This window comes from Panthera uncia (genome assembly GCF_023721935.1).
Source record: "Panthera uncia isolate 11264 chromosome B2 unlocalized genomic scaffold, Puncia_PCG_1.0 HiC_scaffold_24, whole genome shotgun sequence".
NCBI classification, from domain to species: domain Eukaryota; kingdom Metazoa; phylum Chordata; class Mammalia; order Carnivora; family Felidae; genus Panthera; species Panthera uncia.
The window spans coordinates 110824038-110850082 of NW_026057580.1; the positions used below are offsets into that span (position 1 = coordinate 110824038).

At 37.4% G+C, this 26045-nt stretch overlaps 1 protein-coding gene across 1 annotated transcript in view; it reads right to left on the reverse strand.

Annotated features, from left to right (window-relative positions):
• Nucleotides 1–9807: 9807 nt before the first annotated feature.
• RSPH3 (radial spoke head 3) overlaps nt 9808–26045 on the reverse strand; it is a 27154-nt gene continuing 10916 nt past the window's right edge. The window contains exons 2-7 of the mRNA XM_049654679.1: nt 17890–18056; nt 15975–16120; nt 14749–14952; nt 13027–13189; nt 10840–10926; nt 9808–10300 (exon numbers count right to left, since the gene is read on the reverse strand). Of these exons, the coding sequence (XP_049510636.1) occupies nt 9966–10300; nt 10840–10926; nt 13027–13189; nt 14749–14952; nt 15975–16120; nt 17890–18056 (1102 nt within the window). The 3' untranslated portion in view covers nt 9808–9965. The remainder of the gene's footprint in view (nt 10301–10839; nt 10927–13026; nt 13190–14748; nt 14953–15974; nt 16121–17889; nt 18057–26045) is intronic.

Sequence of the window (26045 nt, forward strand, 5' to 3'; positions counted from 1 at the left end):
TATCCTCCAGGCCACTGATTCAATCTTCTGCTTTGTTAACTCTATTTATTCCATCTAGTGTATTTTTAATTCCAGATATTGTATTCTTCATCTCTGATTGGTTCTTTTTTTATCTTATTGTTAAGGGTCTCCACTCCATTTTTAAGTGCAGTATCTTTATGATCATTACTTTAAATTCTTGAACAGGTATATTGCTTATCTCTGTTTTGCTTAGGTCTCATCCCATGATTTTGAGCTCTTCTTTTTTTGGGACATATTCCTCTGTCTTTTCATTTTGTCTAACTCTCTGTGTCTGTTTCTGTGTGTTAGGAAAGACAGTTATGTTTCCTGCACTTGAAAATAATGGCCTTATGAAGAAGAGATCCTGTAGTGTCCTGCCATGCATTGTTTTGTCTTTACCAGAACCTGGTGCTTCAGGAGTATTGCCTATGTGTGATGTGTATACCCTTCTGTTTTGGCTGAGCTGCTTTTTCCTTTAGTCCAGCAGTCTGCAATGGCTCTCTTTGCTGTTGTGGGCAGTGTTCAGTCCCTGTGGTGTTAACTGGCCAGTCTGGGTCTGCCTTGGGCTTGAGGGGAGTCAGACTGGGCATTTGCCAGAGATGCAGTAGCACCACACTGCAGGGTGCTTTCTCTGAGAAGCTTTCACTGGTGGGTAAGGTCTGTAGTCACACCAGCTGTCTGCCTCCAGCCCACTGCTGGGGGCTCTTTCTGACTGGTAGGTGTGATTATCTTTCCTTCACCCCAGGGCAGGAATCACTCTGCAGTGGTGCTTGCCGCTGCAGGGGCTGCTTGTGCACTGCCAGTCTGGTAGCACCACCCTGTGTGGGCTCTGGCTAAGAGCACATTGAAGAGGGTGGATCTGAGGAAGCACCACTGGGGGATATGGTGGGGTGGTGGTGCTTGCAAACTGCTTGCTGCCATTCCTCCGAGAGCAGGGCAGTGCAGGGACTAAGGCAGGCTGTCTGGAGGGGTGGATTGGTGGAAGCACTGTGCAAGAAGGATGGGCAATTTCCGCAATTCCCGCAGGTGGCTGTGTGTTTACACTGGGGTGCAGGGGAGGGAAATGTGCCTGCCGGTTCCTTTGTTCTTGGAGGAGTTCCCCAGAGATTTCTGTCCCTCTGGAACATGCTCTGAGATTAGTAAATAACTCTCCCTCCTGTGTGCCCCAGAGACTTTTCAAACCACTACTTCTATGTTCTATCTCTGTGGGCTGTTAGTAGTGCTATTTAAAGGCAGAGACTCAGCTTCCTCTGCTCACTGACTCTTCCAGAGCTGAGCCCACTGATTTTTTTTTTTTTTTTTAATTCCAGGTTTTAAGTCCTGCTGTTGTAAGAACTCTCAAAACTTAGCCCTTCTGGTTTTCAAAGCCAAATGTTATGGAGATTTGTCTTCCTCATGTGGGCTTCCTGGGGGGGGGGGGTATTTTTTTTTTTTTTTTGAATGAGAGAAAGAGTTGGGGAGGGGCAGAGAGAGAGAGAGAGAGAGAGGGAGGCACAGAATCCAAAGCAGGCTCCAGGCTCCTAGCTGTCAGCATAGAGCCTGATGTGGGGCTTGAAGTCATGAATTGTGAGATCATGACCTGAGCGGGTATCAGATGCTTAACTGACTGAGCCACCCAGTCGCCCTGTGTGGGGGTCTGTTTATCTCCCTTTTCCATGCCTATGGCATCCCTCCCTCCTGTGGACAGTTCTGTGAGTCCATTTAATTCCTGACTGCTTCTGTGCTTTTCCAACTGTCTTCGATGTGTCTTCTTCCTCACATTTTATTGTGGAGCTTATTCTGCCAGTCTTCAGGTCATTTTTATTTATACTTAAAGTGAGTGTTATCTAGTTGTATCCATGGGATGACGTGAGCCTAGGGTCCTCCTATTGTGCCATCTTCCCCAAGTCCAGGACTCATTTTCTACATAGACAATCAGGTCACCTGTGAATAAAGACAGTTTTCTTTCTTCCTCCCCAATCTGTATACCTTTCATTTCCTTTTCTGCATCAGTTAGGACTCCCAATATGATGTTGAAAAGGAATGATGAGAGGGGACATCATTGCTTTGTGCCTGATCTTAGTGGGAAAGAGTTTAGTTTCTCATTTTGATGTTAGCTTGTGGCTTTTTACTCCTCAAGTTGAGGGATTCTCCTTTATTGCTAGTTTACTGAAATCTTTGTGCGTGTGTGTGTGTGTGTGTGTGTATTCTAAATCATTAATGGGTGTTGAATTTTGTCAAAATCTTCTCCTGCATCTATTGATACAATCACGCAAATTTTTTTAAAGTCTGTTGATGTGATGGATCATATTAGTTGATGTTCGAATGTTAAACCAGCTCTGCATACCTGAGTTAAATCTAAGTCATAGTATATAATCTTTTTATGCATTGTTGGGACTTAGTTTGCTAATATTTTGTTGTGGATTTTTGCATCTAGGTTAATGAGAGATATTAGTCTGTAGTTTTCATGTAATGTCTGGGTGGTTTTGGTGTTAGAGTAATGTTGGCTTCATAGGTTAAGAAGTATTCCCCTTCCTTCTGTCATCTGAAGAAATGGTAGAGAACTTTTATAATTTCTTAGTTACATGTTTGATAGAATTCACCAGTGAACCCATGTGGGCCCAGTGCTCTCTGTTCTGGAAAGTTAGTCATTATTGATTCAATTTCTTTAATAGATATTGGCCTATTCAGATCATCTATTTCCTCTTTCAGTTTTAAGAACAGTTATGTTGGAATTCCTGAATGGCAGTCTTTTTCTTTTAATACTTTGAATAGGCCACCCCATTGCCTTCTGCCCTCCATGATGCCTGATGAGAACTGAGCTGTTAACCTTATTGAATATTTGTACATAGTTATTTTTGTCTTATTGTTCTCAAGTTTCTCTTTGCTTCTGTCTCCTGACAATTTGACTATGATGTGTGTGATTGTGGATCTCTTCAGTTTGTACTATGGAATTCATTGAGTTTCTTGGATGTAAATATTAACATTTTTCATCAAATTGAGGATGTTCTCAGACATGGTTTCTATGAACGTTCTTTCTGCACTTTTCTTTTTCCTCTCCTTCTGGGACTCCCATTATGTGTCTGTTAGTATACTTATGGTGCCCCACGTTTCTGAAACTTGTTCTTTCTCCCTATTCATTTTTCTTTTTGTTCTTTTGAGTGGATTCTTTCAATTGACTTAACTTCAACTTCATTGATTCTTTCTTCTACCAGCTCAAATCTGTTATTTACCCTGTAGTGAATTTTTCATTTCAGTTGAGTTTTTCAACACCAGAATTTCTATTTGGCTCTTTTTTTTTTTTTTTTTTTTTTAATGACTTCTAACTTCTTGATAGTCACTGTCAGGCCGCTGCCATGGTAAACAATTGCTGATTTTTATGGTGAGGTATCATTCTCATATTTTAATTCTTTAGACATGGTTTCCTTTAGTTCTTTGAACATATTTATACTAGCTGATTAATGTCTTCGTCCAGTAAGTTCAAGATTTAGACTTTCTCAAGAACAGTTTCTATTGAGTGCTTTTTTTCTTTTGCATGGACCATACTTTTCTATTTTTTGTATGTCTTGTATTTTTTTAATTGAAATTTGGATATTTTAAATAATGAAAATATGGTAATTCTGGATCTCAAATTCTTGCCCCACCCCTCCAACCTGGATTTTATTGCTGTTGTTTGTTGTTGCTGTTTGTTTAATGACCTTCCTGAATAAATTCTGTAAGACCTGGATTCTTTGCTGTGTGCTACCTCCGTAGTCTCTGCTCAGTTAACTTCCTGGTCAGCTAATGATTAGACAGCAATTTCCTTAAATGCCCTGAATTGGTAAATCTTCCACCCTTTGCTAAGGGACTTCTATGTATGTTGAGACATGCCTTCAGTATTTTTGCAGTTTACACCCCTGACTTAGCTTTTAATTCCTGCTTGTGAAGATCCTCAAGGTCAGCCAGAGATGAGAAATTAGGGCATTCTCAGGTCTTTCTTGGGCAAACACACAGCCCTACAAAGCACCCTACATATATATATACTCTCAGTAATATTTTGAAGCTTTTCGCATTTCCCTAAGGTCATCTCATTTCCCAGGTTTCCCTTTCAAGTTTGCTGTTGCTCCAATGGGTATTTCTGCCTCAGGCAGCTGCCATGTTAAACAATTGCTGATTTTTATTTATTTATTTATTTTTTAAGAAAATGCTCTGGTGTTAGGACTTTCCTCAAAGAGCAAGCTCTGAGTCAGGTCAAATAAAGATAAGCCCTGTTAATGGAATTTTCGAGGGAGCTGCCAGACCAGTCAAACATTGACAGTTTTCTGGGGATGTGGCTTTTGGGGAGTTCCAAGCTGGTTTTGCTTCTTTTCAATGCCTGATGGGCTGCTGGTTTTCTCAGTTACTGTGGTTCTGGGTCTGTTGGTTTTCATGGCTATGGTGGAGCTGGGAAGAATGAGATGGGAATAGAGCAAGGTAAAATACCACAAGCTTTACTGTTCATAATGAGATTCAGCCATTTTTCTTGAATAAATGTTATTCACTGTTGCAAGTTTTTGGTTAATTTCCAGAGTTCTGAAAATTTTGATTTTTGACAATTTTGCCTGTGTTCTCATTGCTTTTATAGAAGAGATTTTCAGAGGTCCTTACTCCACCATTCTAGAAGTGTTTCCTCCATAAACATTAATCTCTGTACTGAGCTGTAATATAATGATGTATTCAGGGCATGTTGAGGAATATTCAGTTTTGGCCCCATACCACTGTGCTTTTTATCTTTTTTTCCTGCCTTTAAAAAAAAAATATTTATTTTATTTTTGGGAGAGCGTAAGTAGGGGAGGGATAGAGAGAAGGGACAGAGGATCCAAAGTAGGCTCTGCACTGACAGGCTGACGGCAGCGGGTCCAATGTGGGGCTCGAACTCATGAACCGTGAGATCATGAACTGAACCAAAGTCAGATGCTCAACCGACTGAGTCACCCAGGTGCCCCTCCTGCCTTTTTCTTATAAATGTTAGCCTATGAGTCTTCCCACAGCAGTCCCTTTTTCCTTGTTAATATATTATTTCCAATATGTTGTGGAGTTAATAATCAAATAGCCATATTGGTTAGCAATACGTTAAAAAGCTTTGGATGGCCCACTGCAAAGTGTGTGGACTTCTGTGACATTGTGACTGCCTAGAAATCATTTTGACTTTTTCTCTATGTTTTAAGAATGAGGTTTCTAGATAACTGAATTTACAAGTGAGTTGGTGATGTCCAAATCATGGGAGATCCTAATGCCACAGTACTCCTTGCTGAGTTAGATTACATCTGTAGTGGTATATCTAATTCTGGGAAACATGTTTAAGATGATGTTGAATAGGAGTTTCAAGATAACAGTAACCAGGATGGAGAATGAGGAAGTTCTGAAACTATGCCATATGAGGAATAATTGGGAAGAGTGGTGATATTTCATTCAGAGAAAGAAAAGCTTGGAAGAAAGGAAAAAGTTACTGGAGTATAGGACAGGGCTAATATGGTAATAAAATTGCTCTGTTTCCCTGAACCATACTCATGCCAAATGGTAGGATTATGACCAAAAAGCATAGGTTACAATGGAACAGATTCTGACTCAGTATAAGAGAAACTTCTGATAATGAGAACTATCCAATAATGTAATTGACTAAGCATTTATTTACCATAGCCTGGGCCTGGGGAGACCAAACTAAACACGATAACTGGGCACTGTTAAACATACTGTATTGGATAGAAGACTAGAGTATCTGACAGCTAAGGTCCTCTCTACAACAACCATTTTAAGGGTTCAGATACAGGTTGGAGTCCACTGGCACCTCTACAGAGCTGGCAGTGGCAGCTGCCATTTAGGGCAAGATAAAAAATTCACTGTGAGTCTAGTGTCTCCAAGGAATACAATGTATTTTTGAACTCTGTCTACCAAGGTCTCGTTCTCATCATGTATGAAGTTGGAGGCAAGTTAACTTTACCTTAGAGTTTTACTGACACCTAGTGGTAAATATGGATATCAGTATACTCTAAAATGTTAGAAGACCATATATACAGTAGTGCAAATAAAAATGTTCTAATACTGGGGTGCCTGGGTGGCTCAGTTGGTGAAGTGTCTGCCTCTTGGTTTCGGCTCAGGTCATGATCTCATGGTTTGTGGATTCGAGCCCCGTGCTGGGCTCTGTGGCTGACAGTGTGGAGTCTGCTTGGGATTTTCTCCTTCCCTCTCTTTCTCTGCTCCTTCTCTGCACACCCTCTCTCTCTCAAAATAAATAATAAAAATAAAACTTAAAAAAAGAGCTAATAAACTATTTAAAAATGTTTTGATATTTACAAAAATTATTGATGCATATAGCGATAAAAATTTATTCATGCTTTGAACTCTTCTCAAAAGATTTAAAATTGCTCGGGACACCTGGTTGGCTCAGCCGGTTAAGCGTCCAATTTCAGCTTAGGTCATGGTCTCGCAGTTAGTGAGTTTGAGTCCCGCATCGGGCTCTGTGCTGACAGCTCAGAGCCTGGAGCCTGCTTCGGATCTGTGTTTCCCTCTCTCTCTGCCCCTCTCCTGCTCATGCTCTATCTCTGTCTCTCTCTCTCAAAAATAAATAGACATTAAAAAAAAAGATTTAAAATTGTTTAAATGTTATCTTCAAGATACTTTTATCCTGAAATTATCTTCAATATTTCATAGATTTTATTTATAAGCAAAATTATAGTGTCATCACTGTATCTCCTCACATATTTCAGTTATACTATTCTCATGGTTTATGAAAAACAAAAACATCATCTAAGCTATCAATTCATTAAATTTTAATCTGTAAGTTGATATCACTAACACCCAAAGGTAAATATCCTTCAATTCAAAGGGAGAATTACAGACACCAATCCAATATCACTAACAGTATTTTTTATCATAGTGATAAAAACCTGATTTGCAACATTCTTGTTTGTGCTTCTGAAGGACAAGTCAGGAGAAAGCTGGTTCTGGTTAGACCTGGGAACTATGGCTAAGAAACAATAGGTGCTAATTGGTCTGTGGGGAAATTAAATCCCTGTTTTGGACCTCTCCAGAATGCCTTTAGGCTAAATAAATTAAGATAAATGGCTACAGCTATTAAGCTAAGAATGTATATAAATACTTTCTGTAATTCACTTATAAACAAAATAGAAAAGCAGAATGTGCCAAATTTTTCATAGTAAGTGAAGCACATGAAAATAAGATTATAGATTTAAAAAATGTAGCTGTTGTGGTTGGTATGTTTTAACACCATGATAAGAAAATGAAAGCCTTCTAGGAGAGAAGAAATGGGGATCATTAACATTTTGATGGTTATGGTACCGTAACATTTTGATATGACATGAAAATGCCACTTGTCCCATCCCCGTTATGACTTTCGAAGGAATTATAGTCTCCAAATAGTTTTTCCTTCTGCAGGTTTCCCACCCTGCCATATTTCAGAAATAGGACATGACTGATAAGTCGGTTCTTTTTCCTAATAACAAAGGCAAACCACCTAATGTGTGGTGAAGACTGTATTCTTGCAGGACAGAAAGCAAGCCCAGGCGGTCTGGCTCCGGTATCCAGGCTTCCAGTCACTGCCCTGAGCTGCCCTGCGTGACTTCCCAGGCCGTGCCAACACCCCTTAGCTCAACAGAAGTCTGAATGACTTGAACACCATGACGCCTACACTGGAGAAAACTACTTTGAACTCTCTGCCCTATTTTAGTGATGTGGGAATTTATCACTGTCAGGGATGACAGTCTCTATACATTTATTACATAACATGCATTTTATTACTATTTAACATCTGTTCGCTTAGTGTTAGTAGAAATGATGAAAAGGAAAAGAACTCATAAGAAGAGTATTAGCACATGTAGGCAAAGCCAATTTAAAGTTTCCATTCAATAATTTTTCTCCAGATAATATATAACCTGTTTCTCTAAGTTTTCTCACAGGGACAGTCACCTAACCTCTTAATCATTTTTGTTTCTCTGTAGCATCTAATAGGATGGCAGTTAAACTTAACTGATTTCAGTGTGGAGTCTACAGATTTTCATATATTTAATAAACTGAATTAATTCATGGAATTATAGAGCACAAGTCTGGATGTTTAATGGAACATCTGCAAAGTGTTTAATGGATTAGGTTACTGTAAAAGAGGATTAGAATTGTAGATGAAAATCAACCTCCAATCCATTTTGAAAGCATTTTTAAAACTGTAGGTTTTTTAAAATCAATAATAATGATTCACAGTGATCCCAATAAAAAAAATGTCTTGCTGTTCTTTCCAAAATTAATATCTTGTATACTTTAGGATGCTCATAGAGACTTTAACAAGATGGAATAACCTAGCAATGGTAACAGGTGTGATTCCAATTTTTAAAAATGCTGCCGATGCAATAATTTATTTAAAGTTATTCTTTGTATCTCACAAGGGCTCAAGGTTGTTTACAAGAAAGTACAGTAGATTAGAAGGAAGATTTATGTTCTAGCTTCCATCCCATTACTTACGAGGCTTGTGACTCATGGCAAATCACCTAAAATCCCTGAGCTGTGGTTTCCTTATTTATACCCCTACTTTATTTAGCCCCACTGCTAGGCTGTTACTGGCAGTCTCCTACACAGGGCCCAATAGACAGCAGGCATGCGGTTAATGTTTGCTGGCTGACCTAATAAGACTGTTAAAAATGAAAATAAAAATATTGCCACACATACCTCAGAAGGGTTGCTACGGGGTTAAAATGATAAAGTGGTATAATACATGGGAAAATGGTTTGAAAAGCATATAATGCTATGTAGACATATGGTGCATTTCTTGTTACAAATGGAGGAAAATGTTCTTTCTCCATTTTTAAAATGTGGATACATTTTTGGTATCTATCTTCAAAAGAAACAAAGGTAAATGTGTTAATAACTGCAGGTTATTTCAACTCACTACGGCTCACTACAAATATTCTGAGGAAAATAGGCTGTATCTACCTAAAGCTTCAGAGGACTTCAATGACTGCTTAAGGTTAATCTGACGAGAGAGAAAATATCTGTGATTTTCAATAGTCCAGGTAAACTCTTCAGACACGTTTAGATTGAAAAGTCAAATGTGAATTCCCTACAATATAGTCATAACATATAATATCTTACCATATTTAAAAAAGAGATTTATATGTACTAACCTTTAAGGTCTATGATATATTGTTAGGTGAAAAATGCAAACTATACATTTACATTTATATAAAGAAAAGTCAACCCCTCTATTTTTAGGTTTTAAATGTATATGTATATCTTGAAAAAGGCCTAGAAGGTACTCACCTAATTATAACAATGATAACAATGATTATACTGAGGAGGGGAGTGGAACTGCATAAGGGCAAGTAGAGACTTTAGCTTTATTGGTATTGTTTGAATTTTTTTTAATAGAAATGTGAAAAAAATGGACAAGCGCATATTACCAATTTGTAGACTCTTGGGCTTTACCTGAATATTGCAGATGGAAGGGGTAACCAACCATCTATTTAGTTTGACACAAATAAGGGTATATTTCTTGTCCTTGCCAGGAGGGGGCACTACAGCTTTCAGTGACACAACAGTTAGGTATTCTTCTTGCATGGAATAGGTTAAACGGTTTTCCCATAAAGAAGAAAAAGGCTTACTGGCTGACAGCACTGATATCTAACATGAAATATGATACTAAAAAAAAAAAAAAAAAAACAAAAAACTAACCCACAAAATTAGAAAAATTAAGAAAAAATATATTTGTTAGTTATATTAGCAGTAAAGTTTGTAATACACATGATTCTCATTAGAGTTACAGTATAGCTTCTAGATAGTCTACCAGTAAATAAATGAATTAAGTTTCATTTTAATTAGTTTTATTATTTCAACATATTTGATTTGTCCAATCCAGTAGACAAAAAGACATGTTGAGTAAATGCAACATAATTTCCATAACCTGAGGGGGCCTGCGCACCATTACCTGATTGCTTGCAATGCTGACTGGCCGTTGATTGGTTTCATGGCTGGAAGTCTGCCCTTGGTTGTAGCACTTCTGTCCCCGAGGTTTTCCTTATTTTTGTTTGCTCATACTCTCCTTCTTCCATGAGCTTCGTTTCTTGGGCTAACACACTCTCCATATACCTTCCATCATCTGGTGTTCTTTGCAGGGAGTCTCTTCCCAGAAGTGGCCTCTGTGGCTGTGCTGTGCTTTGTTCCTGGAGTTCATAACCCACTGGTGGTTCTGTCGTCCTCCCGGACCCCCCGAGCTCGTCCTTAGGCTTCCCGGCCGGGGGCTGGTCGTCCCTCTGCTCATACGCAGCCAGTCTCTTCTCAACCACCTCACGAATCAACACTGAAAAATTTTATGTGGAAAAATCACTGACTGTTCGGATTTGGGTAGTTATAATGCTGACTTACAGAGGACTATAAAGCACTCACCAGGCCTCATCCCTTCCCTGTACGTAACCTTTTATACGATATCGGCACATTTAACTTCTGTGCCACTTAACGCACTGAATATGAATTACATTCAATGCAAGTTTTACCAGAATATCATTTATAAAGTAATGACAGAAGATATTGATTCTGACCAAATTATACAACAACCAAAAGTATTATTGAGGGTAAAAATATTTGCTTTTGTTAATACAATTGATATAATGAAACTTTAAAAACTAAAACTATAAAATTTAACATCTTTCTTCTATTCATTCTTTCTACTGGAACATTTCAGAAATGGCTTTTCTTTAAAAAAAAAAATTTTTTTAAAGTAATCTTTACACCCAACACAGGGCTTGAGCTTACAACCCCGAGATCAAGAGTTGCATGCTCTACTGACTGAGCCAGCCAGGAGCCTCAGAAATGACTTTTACATAAAATAAAACAACTTACTGTCAAGCACTGTTCTTCCCACCATACTGTATTCCATGGTTTTGTCAACTTCATTCATTAGCCATGGAAGGAATCCTATTTCAATATCTGTAATTAAAAAAAGTTAATTTTGTTATAATGAAATTCATTATAATTTCATTATAATGATTTTTATGAATCATTATAGATAGGAAGAATCTGTGCTTTCCCCCTAATGTTGAAGGCTCATTAACACAGTTCTATTTACTTATTTATCTTAAGGTTTTTATTTTGAGAGAGAGAGAGAGAGAGAGAGAGAGAGAGAGAGAGAGAGAGAGAGGAGATGTGAGAACAGGGGAGGGGCAGAGAGAGAGAATCCCAAGCAGGCTCTGCACTGTCAGTGTGCAGCCTGACATGGGCTCGATCTCACAAACTTCAAGATCATAACCTGAGCCAAAATCAAGAGCTGGATGCTTAACTCACTGAGCCACCCAGCACACCCCCCTCCCCACTGTTTTCTTAATACTTAAAATATCAAATAGACTTATACAGCATTAATTTTGCCACATTCTCTCTGTATGTTTTGGTCCATTTCCTTTCTATTGCAGTAAAAATAGTATTTTCAAAACTATGAAGCCTTCCTTGGAGTCCAAGCCTTTGGAGCTGACTGCACAGGTACAATCTGAGGTAGACAAGGGGGCAGGTTCAGGAGTGGGGAGGAAGATGTGGGTCTGGGAGCAGAACTCCAATCCAAATGCAATATAAATCTGGGACTGAACCAAGATGATAAAAAGAATGCTCCCATCTGAAGCCCCGAGCCCATGAGGAGCTGACCAAGGGTCAGAGAGTATCTGAGAACAAGGCCATCTAGAAATGGGTCAGAAACTAGGTGCTTCCATTAGTGATAAATTTGTTCAAACTGAAATGGAAATCTGATGTGTAAGCCTTTTAAAAAATATGATCCATTACAATATACATTTTAATGTTTCAAAATAGCTTTTTTGGGGAGGGGGTAGCATCTGTTACTTTTCAATGGGGTGACAATAGAGAGTATAATAGAATATTATATTCACTACTATAAATAATTTTTTGATCTGAGGCATGAATCTCATTTGCAAGCTTCTCAATAATCTGTGACTTTTTTTTTTTTTTTTTTTTTAGCAATTCATGAGGGGAAAAAAGGTTACCAGACTCTGTGTGGCTAACAGCAGTCTAGCTAGACCCCAAGGAGGCGGCAACAAAGCACAGGAAGAGCACTGGACCTGGGGTCAGAGTCCCAGACCTAATGGCTTCCCTGCCTGTCTGGGAGAAGGTATTTAACTTCTCTGGGCTTCAGTTTCTACTTCTGAAAAATGGGAATTGATCTGCTCTATCTACCCCCCAGGGTTACTGGTATCAATGCTATCATGTATAAAAAATACTACAGAAATGGTAAAGTACAACATACACTAATAATATTTGTCTGTAATCTGACCCCTTATGCATGTGTACTGAATTGAATCTGTAACCAGTGAAAATTAATATTACTGAACTCTGCCCCCAAATACTATTAGCCATTTGAAATAGGACCTGTACACATTTTGTGAATTTAAATGCTTCTGAAAGTGAGGAAGGAGGGCAGCTCTGAGAAACTGTTCATTTGGCCTGACTAGCTGAGAGGTGGGTCTCAGAGGGTGGACAGAGAGCTGACAGGTGCGGTTGTCTAAGCGCAGAGACAGGTCTCCTTGTTTTTATCTCCCACACCTAGGAGTGTCACACACACAGGCCCTGGGATGGTGTCCACACCTAAGCGAATGATGACTTTAAGGGTTTTTGAGCAGAACCGGGAGTCAGCTGAGAAAAAGTTACAAGTACGTACACACATATTTTATACACATCATGTTCCACACATATTTTGACATTTAGCTCCTAAATAATCCTCATTTCACCCATGAGGAAATTGAAGGTCATACAGCTGACCCAGGATGAAACTGGGGCCCGCACTCAAGTTTCTGACATCAGGTCCTAGTTCTTCCTACTGCCCAGTGCTGCTTCTCAGCAAAAGCCACGTCCAGGTCTTTCTAGCATACCTCTCATTAGCAATAGTACTAACTTAACACGACTCGAATTGACTTTCAGAGTTGGTTTCAAGGATAGATTCCAATTCCGAATGGAAACGGGCACGGGATTACTTGGAAGCATTCAGAGGAAGCGGACAGTAGCAGAGTGACCTGACAACACCCCACAAACCTCTTTCAATGGGGTCGTAGAAGTAGCCGCCGTCCCGGAGGCTGTCGAACACCGAGGGGAGAAGGTCGGCCAGGTACCGCTGGGCGAACACGCGCGCCGCCACTTTCTGCGCCGTCTCGCTGTGTTTGTACACCACCTCCCACTGCTGTCGCTTCCGGCGCTCCTGCACGCACAAGACACGCCCGCACACGGTTACTCAGCCGCGCCGTCCTCCCCCAGCGCCGCGTGTGCTGAGCGCAAGAATCTGGACGCGGATTTGGATCAAAACGTGGACAGCGAGGAATCCGTTAATGGTGCATGAAGGTTTTAGAGAATTTCAAACAAGAAGTCAAACAAGGGATGGAGCTTCAGGTGAAATTCATCTGCTGATCCATTTTTAAGCAGAAGAATTTCAACACGTGCACGGTTGACCGTATGGGTGTTAGCAAAGAATAATATATAACTCTTATTAGCAACTAGTATTATAATAAACTACCAATATGAAAATTATAGTTGCTCAGATATCTTCATTTAAAGTACCTGGGCCAACGAGTTGTGTCATTTGTAATGATTCTTTGAATTCATAAAATTCTGAAAATTATAAACCTTTTTTGTTGTTGCTTTTTGTAGACCGTAGGATATCTATAGAGCTAATGAACCACCTTCTCTGCTCCCACGTGGAAGTGGGAAAATTAACGTAGTTTCTTATTAAGTCTATTTTCAGAATTTAAGTAAATATAAATTTAGACGATTTGTATTCTTCATTGTTTTCACAGTATATTTCCTAATAGTAAATAAGAAGTTTCCTTTGATGAGCATTTCACTGATTATTTCAATAAAGCTAATACTGCCACTGATCATTTTACATTTGTGAACAAATGGTCTTCATTTGCATAATCTCTACCATAAGCCCTATGCCCTTTATGCAATTAATTATTCATTTTGGAGAAAAACTAAAAGTCAATTTAATTAGGTATTGAGCGGAATATCCCAACAACTAAGCTATTCTGTGCTGTGAATGAGACTCTTTGGGAAATTGTTTGAACTCTTTTAGGTATTCAGTTACTTCTGCATAATTTATACATTCGGTGTCCAACAGAGAGCGACAATTATTACCAGACCCAGAAAAAGTCTTAAAAGATGACTGAGCCTATCATTTCCTAATTGAAGGTTATTGTCATATTTTAAAAACTAGATCCTAGAACTTTTCTTATTAAAAGTTCTAAAAACTTGTAATGTAAAGCAATATTATGCAAAGAAGTTCTGGAGAATCCCTAGGGTATAGAGAAGGGTCTGGCCACTGAGAAAAAAGACCCAGAATTCTGTCTGGATCCTCTGCTTCTCCACCACACCCATCCCCAATCTAGTCCACTTTTCCCTTCTACTTTTCTGCCACTGATTATGGAAAAACCAATACATTTCCTTTGCTAGGAATCTTGATATGTAAGACTGCCTTTCAGTCAGGACATATGTGATTACGAATGAAATTAAATGTAATTACAAATGTAATTAAAATTACATTTAGAAACTTTTGGCAACTCTAGGTACATATACGTAAGCTGATATTAAAGAATGTGCTTCTGTGTGTAAAAGTTCTGTGATCTATAGGAGATAACTGAGCAACAAACTCTTTTCTAACATATTTGCAAAGATCTCTAGCTCTATGACATACTACGTGTGATTCAGAACATGATCTGTTAAACATCCAAAGACTGTCTAAGAAAGAAAACTAGAGTTCTATACTTTTTCCTCTCTGTGTCGTTTCTCTTGCTCTGCAAGTCGCTGGACTTCAGCAAGTTCGACGTTGCGTAACTCTTCGTATGCATACTGACTGGCCCGCAGGTTAGCCAACTCTTCTTCTTCCATTACTTCCAAAAGAGACTGCTCAATGGTCTTTCCCACCAGGACTTCTAACATTGGTTTAACTTCAAGATCAAAGTCAAAGAGCTTAAACACACAAAACAAAGCAAATTTAAAATCTGAGTCATGAACCAAATGCTGAAAGAAACAACATCCAGAAAAGTAGTCATGACAGGATACTGTTTATTGAGGATCTTGTGTGTGCTATAGATGCTGTGATGGTGCTTTACTTAATGGTTTCCAACACTCAACACAGCCCCACAGGGCACACAGAATAAGCATTTCATTTACAGGCAAAAATCAGTTTGAGTCCAAATTATATAAAGACCTACAGAGCCATCAAAATGAACCCTGATACTCAATAATTTTAAGAGCAGACTCTGAAACCTGAAAGAAATATCCTTGTGTTTCTCAGTTTTTGCCCTTTTGACTCAATTTTTACTGGTTAGTTTTCACTAACACTTTGAAGAACTAAGGAACAAGAATAAAGGGCATTTTGATGGTTCTTCTCCAGGGTTTAGAGGCAGCTATACCCTTGGATGTAGTTTGTGAAGACTTATTTTATTTCTCAATTTCAATGGAAGTTCTTTCAAGTTCCTTCAAGTCTTAAATCTCACTCAAGTCATTATGCACATAAGCATTGCTTCTCTTCTTCCATTTCATAAACTGGCTTATTTATGTATTCTACATTGATATGAAAATGTAATTATTTTAGTTTTTTTCTAACATAGGGAGATTATCTTAATGAAAATCATATAATTTACAAGCAGCTAACAGTGGACCTCTTATACCAGTATCTTATACCAGAGAGGCTATTTTTCTTTATTTGGTACAAATTTGCCTTGTATTCAGACATTAATCAAGTATGCGAACACACAAAAATCAAAGTGCAGACATTCTAAAAATATTTCTAATGATTTTTATTTCTGATCTGCAAAGAGGAGAAATCAGAATATGCTATTTCAGGATAAAACTATTATAAGTACAGTTGGAAAGAAATCCAATAAGTAGAATCTTTCTGATTATGACGTGGTTTGTAAGCTTTTAACTAAACCTAACTTAACCTGTTTATAAAGAAGATAGAGGGAAGTCCAGATAAAGTACTGTACCTCTCCTTCTAGTATTTGGGTGGCCACATCTTTGCCAGTTTTGGCAGGAATAAAGAGTGGTGTTGGTGGTCTGTCCAAAAATGCATCTGTTTGGCATTCCACATCAACTTCTATTATGCGGTCAGCAATTTCTTCAAGGTACATTTCTAAGAGAATACCATACGCATTGAGTTTGAAATTCTGGTCTCTTTTAAGCATATATGTGTATTGAAACTTTAGCTCCTTCAAAACAGAATTAAATGGATCAGAAATGGACCAGCTCAAATGTGGGACTAAATTCACATATTGTACTAAGCATTTTTATGTATTTGGAAGACCCAAGGGCTAGTCAGGCTAGGACATTTATTGAATGTTGAGAAAGCACTGAGCTTTGTACTTGAAAACAGAACTAAAGGAGAACATGAGGCCTAGATGTTTGTAAGATGCAAAGTATAATTGGGGATGAAAAGTTAATAATCCACCTATATAACTGAGTTCTAAGATAGTAAATGTGTAAAGATTTGGAAATTCCTGGATATTTAAAAAATTATGCACCATGTCACTATGTTACTTGATGTTCCCTGTAGGCTATAGATTATAAGCAGGCTTATGAAAACAGATTTCACCTTAGGAATAATTTATGTGAGGCAAGGTCAGCGTGGTTATCATGCAAAGAACATGAGAACTGGAGTCATATGTTGAACATAGGACCTAGTGAAGTTACATCTTCTTAGAGCCTTAGTTTCTTTATCTGTAAAAGGGATCATAATTACCATCACAAGGAGTCCTTCTAATAATAAAGAAAGGAGATACACGTAGAGGACTGGAATAGTTTCTGAGACGTAGGAAAACTCAACACAAAGTAGTTGCTCCTGTATCATTTAATATTCTGCTGGTATAAAGAAACACTAAAATTTAGCTCTTACACATTTACAACTATATTGCCTAATTACAGACATATCCTCATTCTAGACTTGGCCCCAGGGTAGGGGGAAAAGGCATGAAATAGTTCTCTTCCATTTGCCCTAACTACCCAGAAATAACTGATGAAGCCACTCATCATCTTGACAAGGTGCAAGGTGAATCCTTTTTTTTAATGTTTTTACTTATTTTTGAGACAGAGAGAGACAGACCATGAGCAGGCGAGGGGCAGACAGAGAAGGAGACACAGAATCCGAAGCAGGCTCCAGGCTCTGAGCTGTCAGCACAGAGCCCAACGTGGGGCTCGAACTCAGACCACAAGATCGTGACCTGAGCCAAAGTCGGACGCTCAACCAACTGAGCCACCCAAGCGCCCCAAGGTGAATCCTTAATAGTTACATCAGTCCAAGGAAAACACCAAGTATTGTCTGATTACCAAGATTCTGACAACAACACAGCTGGGACCTCTAGGTCCAGGTAATCCTCCCTAGCTCAGAACCGGCAGACAAGCAAGAAAGCCTGGCACTGGCCCCACAGAGCTTGTGTGGCCCTGGGGAATATGCGCAGTGAGAGGAGATTAAAAGCAGAGAACAGAAAAGGCAGGGGTGAGAGAGTTGGAGGACTCAGATCTGGATGAGTTCACTCCTTTTAAAAGACAGACAAAGTGCCAAGATGGAACTACCCTGCTCTCTCCTCCTGTAGGTCCCAGCTGTGATTCATGTTGGGCTATAAAAAGAAAAAGGGAGAAATAATCACAGTTTGGGAAACGAGTATGTGAAAAGGGCTAAGACAGAATTAATTTGGTCATCAAATTCTTTTCTAACCCCATCTCATACCCGATGTAATAACATAGTCTATGAATTTGTTTAATGAATGGACTCCTACTACCATGTGATTGGAGCAGTACTGCATGGCATAACAGATATGTAAATAATGGAAAAGCCAAATAAAAATGGACGGACTTAGAAAACTGGGCAAACCAAGGAGGCATGATGCCAATGGCATGGTCACATACCTGTCTGCACATCCACGTGCTTTCTGCCTTCCACGGGCTCGGGTGTTCGTGGTCTGAACTGTTCTTGAGCTCGTTTTTTGGCAAGAGCCCTCCTCTTAGCCTGTTGCTGTCTCTGAATCTCTATAGGATCAGGCTGCCCAGGCTGAGTGACAGAAAAGGCTTCTAAAAGTTAGAAAATCTTTCTCAAAGCACACAGAACTGCCATTGCAGAAGTGATTCCTGGATAGCATGAAAGCATCTGTTATATAATGCTTTCTGATTTAATGATTACAATTCTATTTGAACTTTGTCAGGTAATTATAGTTATCTGATGAAGCACGTAAGTAAGCATACTTCAAAGTATGACTGTTAACTGGAATAAACAGTGACAGAATCCTATCTAATAAGTTGTTTTTCCTCATTCAAGCTTTTTTACCACGAATTTCTTGGATGCTTAGTAACCTAGTATACTATATAACTCCTCAGTAATTAAGGAACTGAAAAGCACCAGGATTTTTTTAAAAATCTGGATTTCATTTAGACAAAATTTCCTTAAAAAATATATTAGCTTACAAAGAAAACATTTTAACCCAAACAAAGCCTGTCCAAGGGCACAAAACAACAGGTGACTAAGGCATTAAAAATATAATTATTCACAGTATTCTGCAGTATTTAGAGGTCCTTGATTTCATATCTGTATCTCATTTTGTGGTCATTAAATTTTTTTTAATGTTTATTTATTTTTAAGAGAGAAACAGAGAGACAGAAAGCATGAGTGGGGTAGGGACAGAGAGAGAGGGAGACACAGAATCCAAAACAGGCTCTGGGCTCTGAGCTGTCAGCACAGAGCCCGACGTGGGGCTCGAATTCACGAATTGAGAGATCATGACCTGAACCGAAATCGGACACTTAATTGACTGAGCCACCCAGGTGCCCCTGTGGTCATTTCTTATAGCTAACCTGTCTTATTTCAAGGTAAATATATAGAGAGGGGAAATATGAAAGTACTTTGCATGAAAAAAAATTAATATTTAAAATTAGAATTGCAAAACATTTTAATTGAAATAACAATGTAATAACATTAAAATTTTTTAAAGGAAAATATCCCATAATCCCATTTCCCTAATACCCTGGCTATTGTCATTTAAATGCACACAGTTTTTTGCAGTTGTGATAATCATACATTTTATATGGTTTTTCCTAACTTAACATATCATAAACTCTCTCCATATGAGCGTTAAATAGTAGAAGAGCACTGGGCTCTGAAGCTCAGATGCCAAGTCTTCAGTTTATTAATTACTAGGATTAGTAAAGCTCAGACTAACAACCTAAGTTTTCAGATATCCTGTTTTCTCTGTACAACAGCAATACCAATAACATATATCTAAAGTTTTTGTTTGCAAGGAACAAATCAGATAATGTAACAAGCCTAACATAATGCCTTACATAGGAAAGCTCCTCTATGTAGTTACCATTTCCTTTTATTATAAAATAATTTACCCATATTTCTTTAAAAAAGGAAGAAAAAGTAATCACTTATACTTCCATTTTTCTAATATAATTACTAATATCATAGTATTATTGGGATCATCTAGTGAAAGCTTTTTTCCTGTGTTCATTCTACATTATTCCAAATATCATGCTTGACTTATTTCCATTTTCTTACTGGAACAGAACTATTAATGTCAGCTCTGGAAAGATTTGGGATAACATAAATGCAAGTAAGTTCATTGTAGAAATACATTAATACATTGCCCTACTTAACTGTTTCATAATCTAGTCAAAATATTTTTTAAAAAAGAACTTTTTAAAAAGTTTTCTTTTGAAATCATTTATCAAAGATTGCAAAAATAGTAGAGTCCTTTGTACCCTTCACTCAGCTTCCTGCAATATATAATTTATATAACTTCAGCACAATATCAAAATCAGAAAATTAACCCTGGTAAAATATAAACAGATCTTACTCAGTTTTCACAAATTTCACAAGCATTGATTTGTGTTTATGTCTGTGTGTATAGTTCTATGTGGTTTTATCCCAAATACAGATTTATGTTAGCTATCACCCAATCAACAGAGGGATCTGTTTTATCACCACAAAGGAGCTCTCTTGGGTATTCCCTTATAGTTCTTAAGTCCTATATTCATTCCTATCCCCTGGCAACCACTAATCTGTTCTCCATCTTTATAGTTTTGTCTTTTCGAGAATGTTACATGTAAGGAATCATATAGTATGTAACCTTATGAGATTGGCTTTTTTCACTAGGCCAAATGTCCTTGAGATCCATTCAGGTTGTTACATATATCAATAGTTCCTTTCTTTTTTGTTACCGAGTAGTACTTAATTGCACAGAAGTGCCAGGTTTCTTTAGCCATTTACCTATTGAAAGACACTCAGGATGTGTTTTTGGTTTTTGGCTATTATGTATAAAGCTGCTATGAATGTTTGTTAATGTACAGGTTAAAAAAAGTTTATTTATTTATTTTGAGTGAGAGACAGAGAGAGAGAGAGAGAGAGAACCAGCAGGGAAGGGGCAGAGAGAGGGGGAAACAGAGGATCTAAAGCAGGCTCTGTGCTAACAACGGAGAGCCTGATGTGGGGCTCAACCCCATGAACCATGAGATCATGACCTGGGCTGAAGTCAGATGCTTAACCGACTGAGCCACCCAGGTGCCCCTTATAGGTTTATATGTAAATATAAGTTCCCATTTCTCTGGGATAATGTCTAAGGGAAATTGTGGATTCAAACAGTAAGTAAGACTTGTTAGTTCTTATAAGTAGCTAAAAAACAATTACCTAGAGGGAACGTACCATTTGACATTTCCATTAACAATGCATGAGAGTTCCAATCGCTTCACATCCTCACTCTTGTTACTATCACTATTTAAAAGTTTCAGCTTTTCAACAGTTTTTTTTTCCCACATTTTATTTATTTTTGAGAGAGAGACAGAGAGAGACAGAGAGGGACAGAACCCAAGTGGGGGAGAGGCAGAGGGAGAGGGAGACACAGAATCCAAAGCAGGCTCCAGGCTCTGAGCTGTCAGCACAGAGCCCGACGTGGGGCTCGAACTCACAAACCGTGAGATCATGACCTGAGCCAAAGCTGGATGCTCAACCAACTGAGCCACTCAGGCACCCCTGGATGATTTTTTTTTTAACCTGAGTTTTGAGAATTCTTTAATATTCCAAATTTAAGATCTTTGCTGGATATGTGGTTTGCAAATATTTTCTTCCAGTTTGTAGCTTGTGTTTTTATCCTCTTATAAGGGTTTTCCATATCACAAAAGTTTTCAATTTTTAAAAAAGTTTATTTATTTATTTTTGAGAGAGAGAGAGAGAGAGAGAGAGAGAGCGAGCGAGCACAAGCTGGGGAGGGGCAGAGAGAAAGAGAGGGAGACACAGAATCCGAATGTGAAGCAGCAGGATCCAGGCTCTGAGATGTCAGCACAGAGCCCGATGCAGGGTTGGAACTCACAAACTGTGAGATCATGACCTGAGCCGAAGTCGGATGCTTAACTGACTGCACCACCAGAATGCCCCACAAATTTTTTATTTCAATTAAGTCCAATTTACCATGCTTTCTTCTCTGGATTGTATTTTGGGTATTATATCTAAGAACTCTCTGCTTAGCCCGAGATTCTGAAGTGCTTCTCCTAAAAGTTTATAGTTTTACATTTTACATTTAAATTCATGATCCATCTGAATTAATTTTTTTGTATGGTGTATTGTTTAGGTTGTGGTACATGTAATTTTTTTTGTCTACAGATGTCCAATCGCTCCCGCACTATTTGTTAAAAAGGCTATTTTTCCACTATTGAACTTCTTTATCCCTTTGTCAAAAATTAGTCAAGTGTATCTGTGCCGGTATATTTGAGTTTTCTATTCTGTGTCATTGTTCCATATAGCTATTCCTCCACTGCCCTGTGTTAATATGATTACTAATGTCATACATGATAAGTCTTAATGTTGGGTAGAGTGATTCCTACCACTTTATACTTCTTTTTCAAATTTTAAAATAAGCTTGTCTAGCCCTACATAAATCTTGCTGAGATTGATAGAAATTGTGTTATACTTATAGATCAACTTGGGGAGAATTAACATCTTTGCTGTGGTGAATCTTCCAGTCCAGGCATATCTCTCCATTTCTTTAGATGGTCTTGATTTCTTTCATCAGCACTTTGTAACTCTTATCTTACAGATCCTGTACATGTTGTGTTAGATTTATACCTAGGTATTCCAAGTGTTTTGAAGTGATTGTAAATGGTATTGTGTTTAAAATTTTATTTTCTGTGTGTTCCTTTCTAGATTTATTATATTTCTGTATACAAAAATATGACTGATTTTTGTATGTTGACCTTGTACCTGTGATGTTACTCAGCCCACTTATTAGTTCTAGGGCTTTTTTTATAGATTCATTGAGATTTTCTATGTATGTAATAATGTCATCTGCAATTAGGGACCGTTTTACTTCTTTCTTTCTGATCTGGGTCTAGTACTGGATAGAACTTCCAGTACTATGCTGAATAAGAGTAGTGAGGGTGGACATCGTTGCCTTTTTTCCCAGTCTAAAGGGGGAAAGCATTCATTCTTTCATCATTAGGTATGATAGGTAAGCTGTAGATATTTTGTGGATGCTCTTCATAAAGTTGAAAAAATTTCCCTCAATTCTTAATTTGCTGTGTTTATCATCAATGAACATCGAATTCTGTTAAATGCTTGTTCTGCATCGATAAATATGATCATGGGATTTTTTTTCTTCTTTAACCTATATGATATGGTGGGTTACATTGATGTACAATTGTTGGAATACCCTTGCATTTCTGGAATAAATCCTGCTTAGTCATGGCATATGATCTTTTTATATATTGCTGGTTTATATTTGCTAATATTTTATTGAGAATTCTTGCATCTACATTCATGATAGCTATTGGTTTATAGTTTTGTTTTTAGTGTCTTTGTCTGCTTTGGGTATCAGAGTAATGCTGATTACCCGAAGTGTTCCTTCCTCTTTTATTTTCTGGAAGAGACTGTGTAAAATTGTGTAAATTATGTAAAATCAATGAGGATTTTTTTGGTAGAATGAGGAATGTTTGGTAGAATTTTCCAGTGAAACCATATGGGCCTGATATTTCTTTTTTGAAAGCCTTTAAATTAGAAATGTAATCTCTTTTATAGTTATAAGGCAGCTCAGAATATCTATTCCATTTTAGGTGAATTTTGGTAGTTTGTAGTTTGGAGAATTTGTCCATTTCATTTATTTTGCTGAATTTATATGTACAGATTTGTTTGTAGTATTCCAATTTTATCCTTTTGCTCTTTTAAGAGATGCAGTGTGTGTGTGTGTGTGGTCTATTTTCTATCTGTTGTTCCAACTGGGTAATTTCCATCAATTTGACTTTGAATTCACTGATTGTTCCCTATGTCAGCTCTGATGAGTCTGTCCTACAAGTTTTTTTTTTTTTATGTTAAGAATTACTTTATTAAGTACATAAAATGAAACAATTTTAAGTCTACAATTAAAATAACTATGTATACATCAGTAAAACTACCACTCACATACTGATCATTTTACATATGAATGCCATGTTATTTACCACATAAAGCTTAAATATTACATACTACAGTTTTATACTTTGTTATAACTTAAATTGTGATAAAAACGTTGCTCCTACTTCAATTTTTATGACTTATGGTTTTCATTATCTTTAAATTCCTTTATCCTTTGTTTTGTACAAATGTGAACATTCAGGTTCAGAGACTGATTTTTGACCCAATTTGAATCTTTTTAACAGAGGTATTTAGCCTGACTATGAGTGTGATAATTCACCTCTGTCAATCTATTTTTATGTTAATTTTTATGTTTCCTTGCTGTTTTTCACACTTCCTCTCCAATCCGTAAAACTGGTATACTATAATTTACCTGGAACCTTATCTCAGTGTCAAATTTACTTATAATGAACTACTATATGAAGCAGGAACTACTGATTTTCCCTGGACCAGATGTACATAAAACAAGGTTTTCATCTACCACCTCCCCAACCAGGGATTTAGAAATTTTCTTTTTACACAGTATTCACATTATAGATAAACTTGTTACTTTTTCCCCCTCTATAATAAAAATAGAGGACATAAAACTGTACTGATTTCCCATTTTGTCAGATTAACACTTGGATTGCCTTTACTCTATGTGTCCTGTCCACACTGACAAAGCCCTTTTATTTTACTTATGTTTAGCTGAAGAGCATGCATATCTTTATCTACATTACATACTAAAAATAACAGCACTTGCTTTCTAAATTAAACATTTACCACACTTTCAGTTTACAATGAGAGAAACTGAAATTTTAGATTGAACTTACAAATATATTTTTGCACTTAGTCTTATAACCCTACAGCTAACACTTTAATCTTAATGATGTTTAACTAGCTTTAATGCTTACCCACTTTTTTTTTTTACCCTTTTTTTTTTTCATACAATTGTCTCACTACAATCGAATTGTTTTAACTTATGGTGTTTATGGGTTGCAGCAACATCATTTAACAAATTTTTCAAGGACAGCATTTGGGTGATATACTTTAACTCCTGAATATCTGTGAATGTCTTCCAGTTGCCCTCGTATAGAAATGATAACTTAGCAGGATACAGAATTCTTGGCTCAAAATTATTTTTCCCTTAAACCTCTGTAGACATTGCTTCATTGTCTTTTTGGCATTTAGAGCTGCAAAAGAAATATCAGGTCAGTCTGACTTTTACCCCTTTATAAGTAACCTGCTTTCTCTGAATACTTGTAGAATTTTTTCTTTATCTTCCAGTTTAACGTCACTAGGGTATGTCCAAAGTGTTGCTTTCTTTTCGTTAAGTTCTACTGGTAGCCTATGAGCTTTTCTATTTGCCGATCTAGTTAGTCCCTCAAATCTGGAAAATTTTCTTCTACTGGTTCCTGAATTATTGTTTCTGCTTCATTTGCTTTGCCATCTATTTCAGGTATTCTTATTATGCATGGATTGCAACTCTTGGAGAGATTCTGTAGATGTCTCTTCTATCTTTTCCCTTTTTTTCCGCATGCTGAGTTTCTCTTGTTTTTCATTTATTTCTGTAATTCGTTTTTGTGACTGACCGGGTTTGCACGTTTCCGTTCTTTTTCAATTCTCTTATACTTTTCCAAGTGCTCTGACAGTAGCCTCTTTATCTTCGAGCATAGGTCTGTAAGCTCCTGTACCATATGATGGTCCATCTTTAAAACCTCTTCAGTTTCCACTTCTATATCCGTTTCAAGAGGCGGCATTTTCTCAATTGTAAGCGGTTTCTGCTGAACTCAGGTATTATGACGTTTTGAACAGCACCTCTTAGTAATCTGACCAAAAGTGACGATTAGAGAATGCCGTCTGTCTGAAAACCAAACGAAAGATACCTGTCCTATGAGTTTTTAACTTTGGTTATTGCATAATTCAGTTCTATATTTTCCATTTGGTTCATTTGTAGATCTTCTATTTCTTTGCTAATATTTTCTGTTTTTCATTTGTTTTAAGAATGGTCATAATTACTCGCTTTTGACTGAGGCACTTTTTATGATCATTGCTTTATTTATTTTTAAAATTTTATTTTTTATTTTTTAAAATTTACATCTAAATTAGTTGGCGTATAGTGCAACAATGACTTCAGGAGATTCCTTAATGCCCCTTACCCATTTAGCCCATCCCCCCTCCCACAACCTCTCCAGTAACCCTCAGTTTGTTCTCCATATTTCTGAGTCTCTTCTGTTTTGTCCCCCTCCCTGTTTTTATATTATTTTTGCTTCCCTTCCCTTATGTTCATCTGTTTTGTCTCTTAAAGTCCTCATATGAGTGAAGTCATATGATTTTTGTCTTTCTCTGACTAATTTCACTTAGCATAATACCCTCCAGTTCCATCCACGTAGTTGCAAATCGCAAGACTTCATTCTTTTTGATTGCCGGGTAATACTCCATTGGAGATATATATATATATATATACACGTATATATATATATATACACACACACATATATATATACACGTATATATATATACACACACACATATATATATATACACGTATATATATATACACACACACATATGTATATATATACACGTATATATATATACACACACACATATGTATATATATACACGTATATATATATACACACACACATAT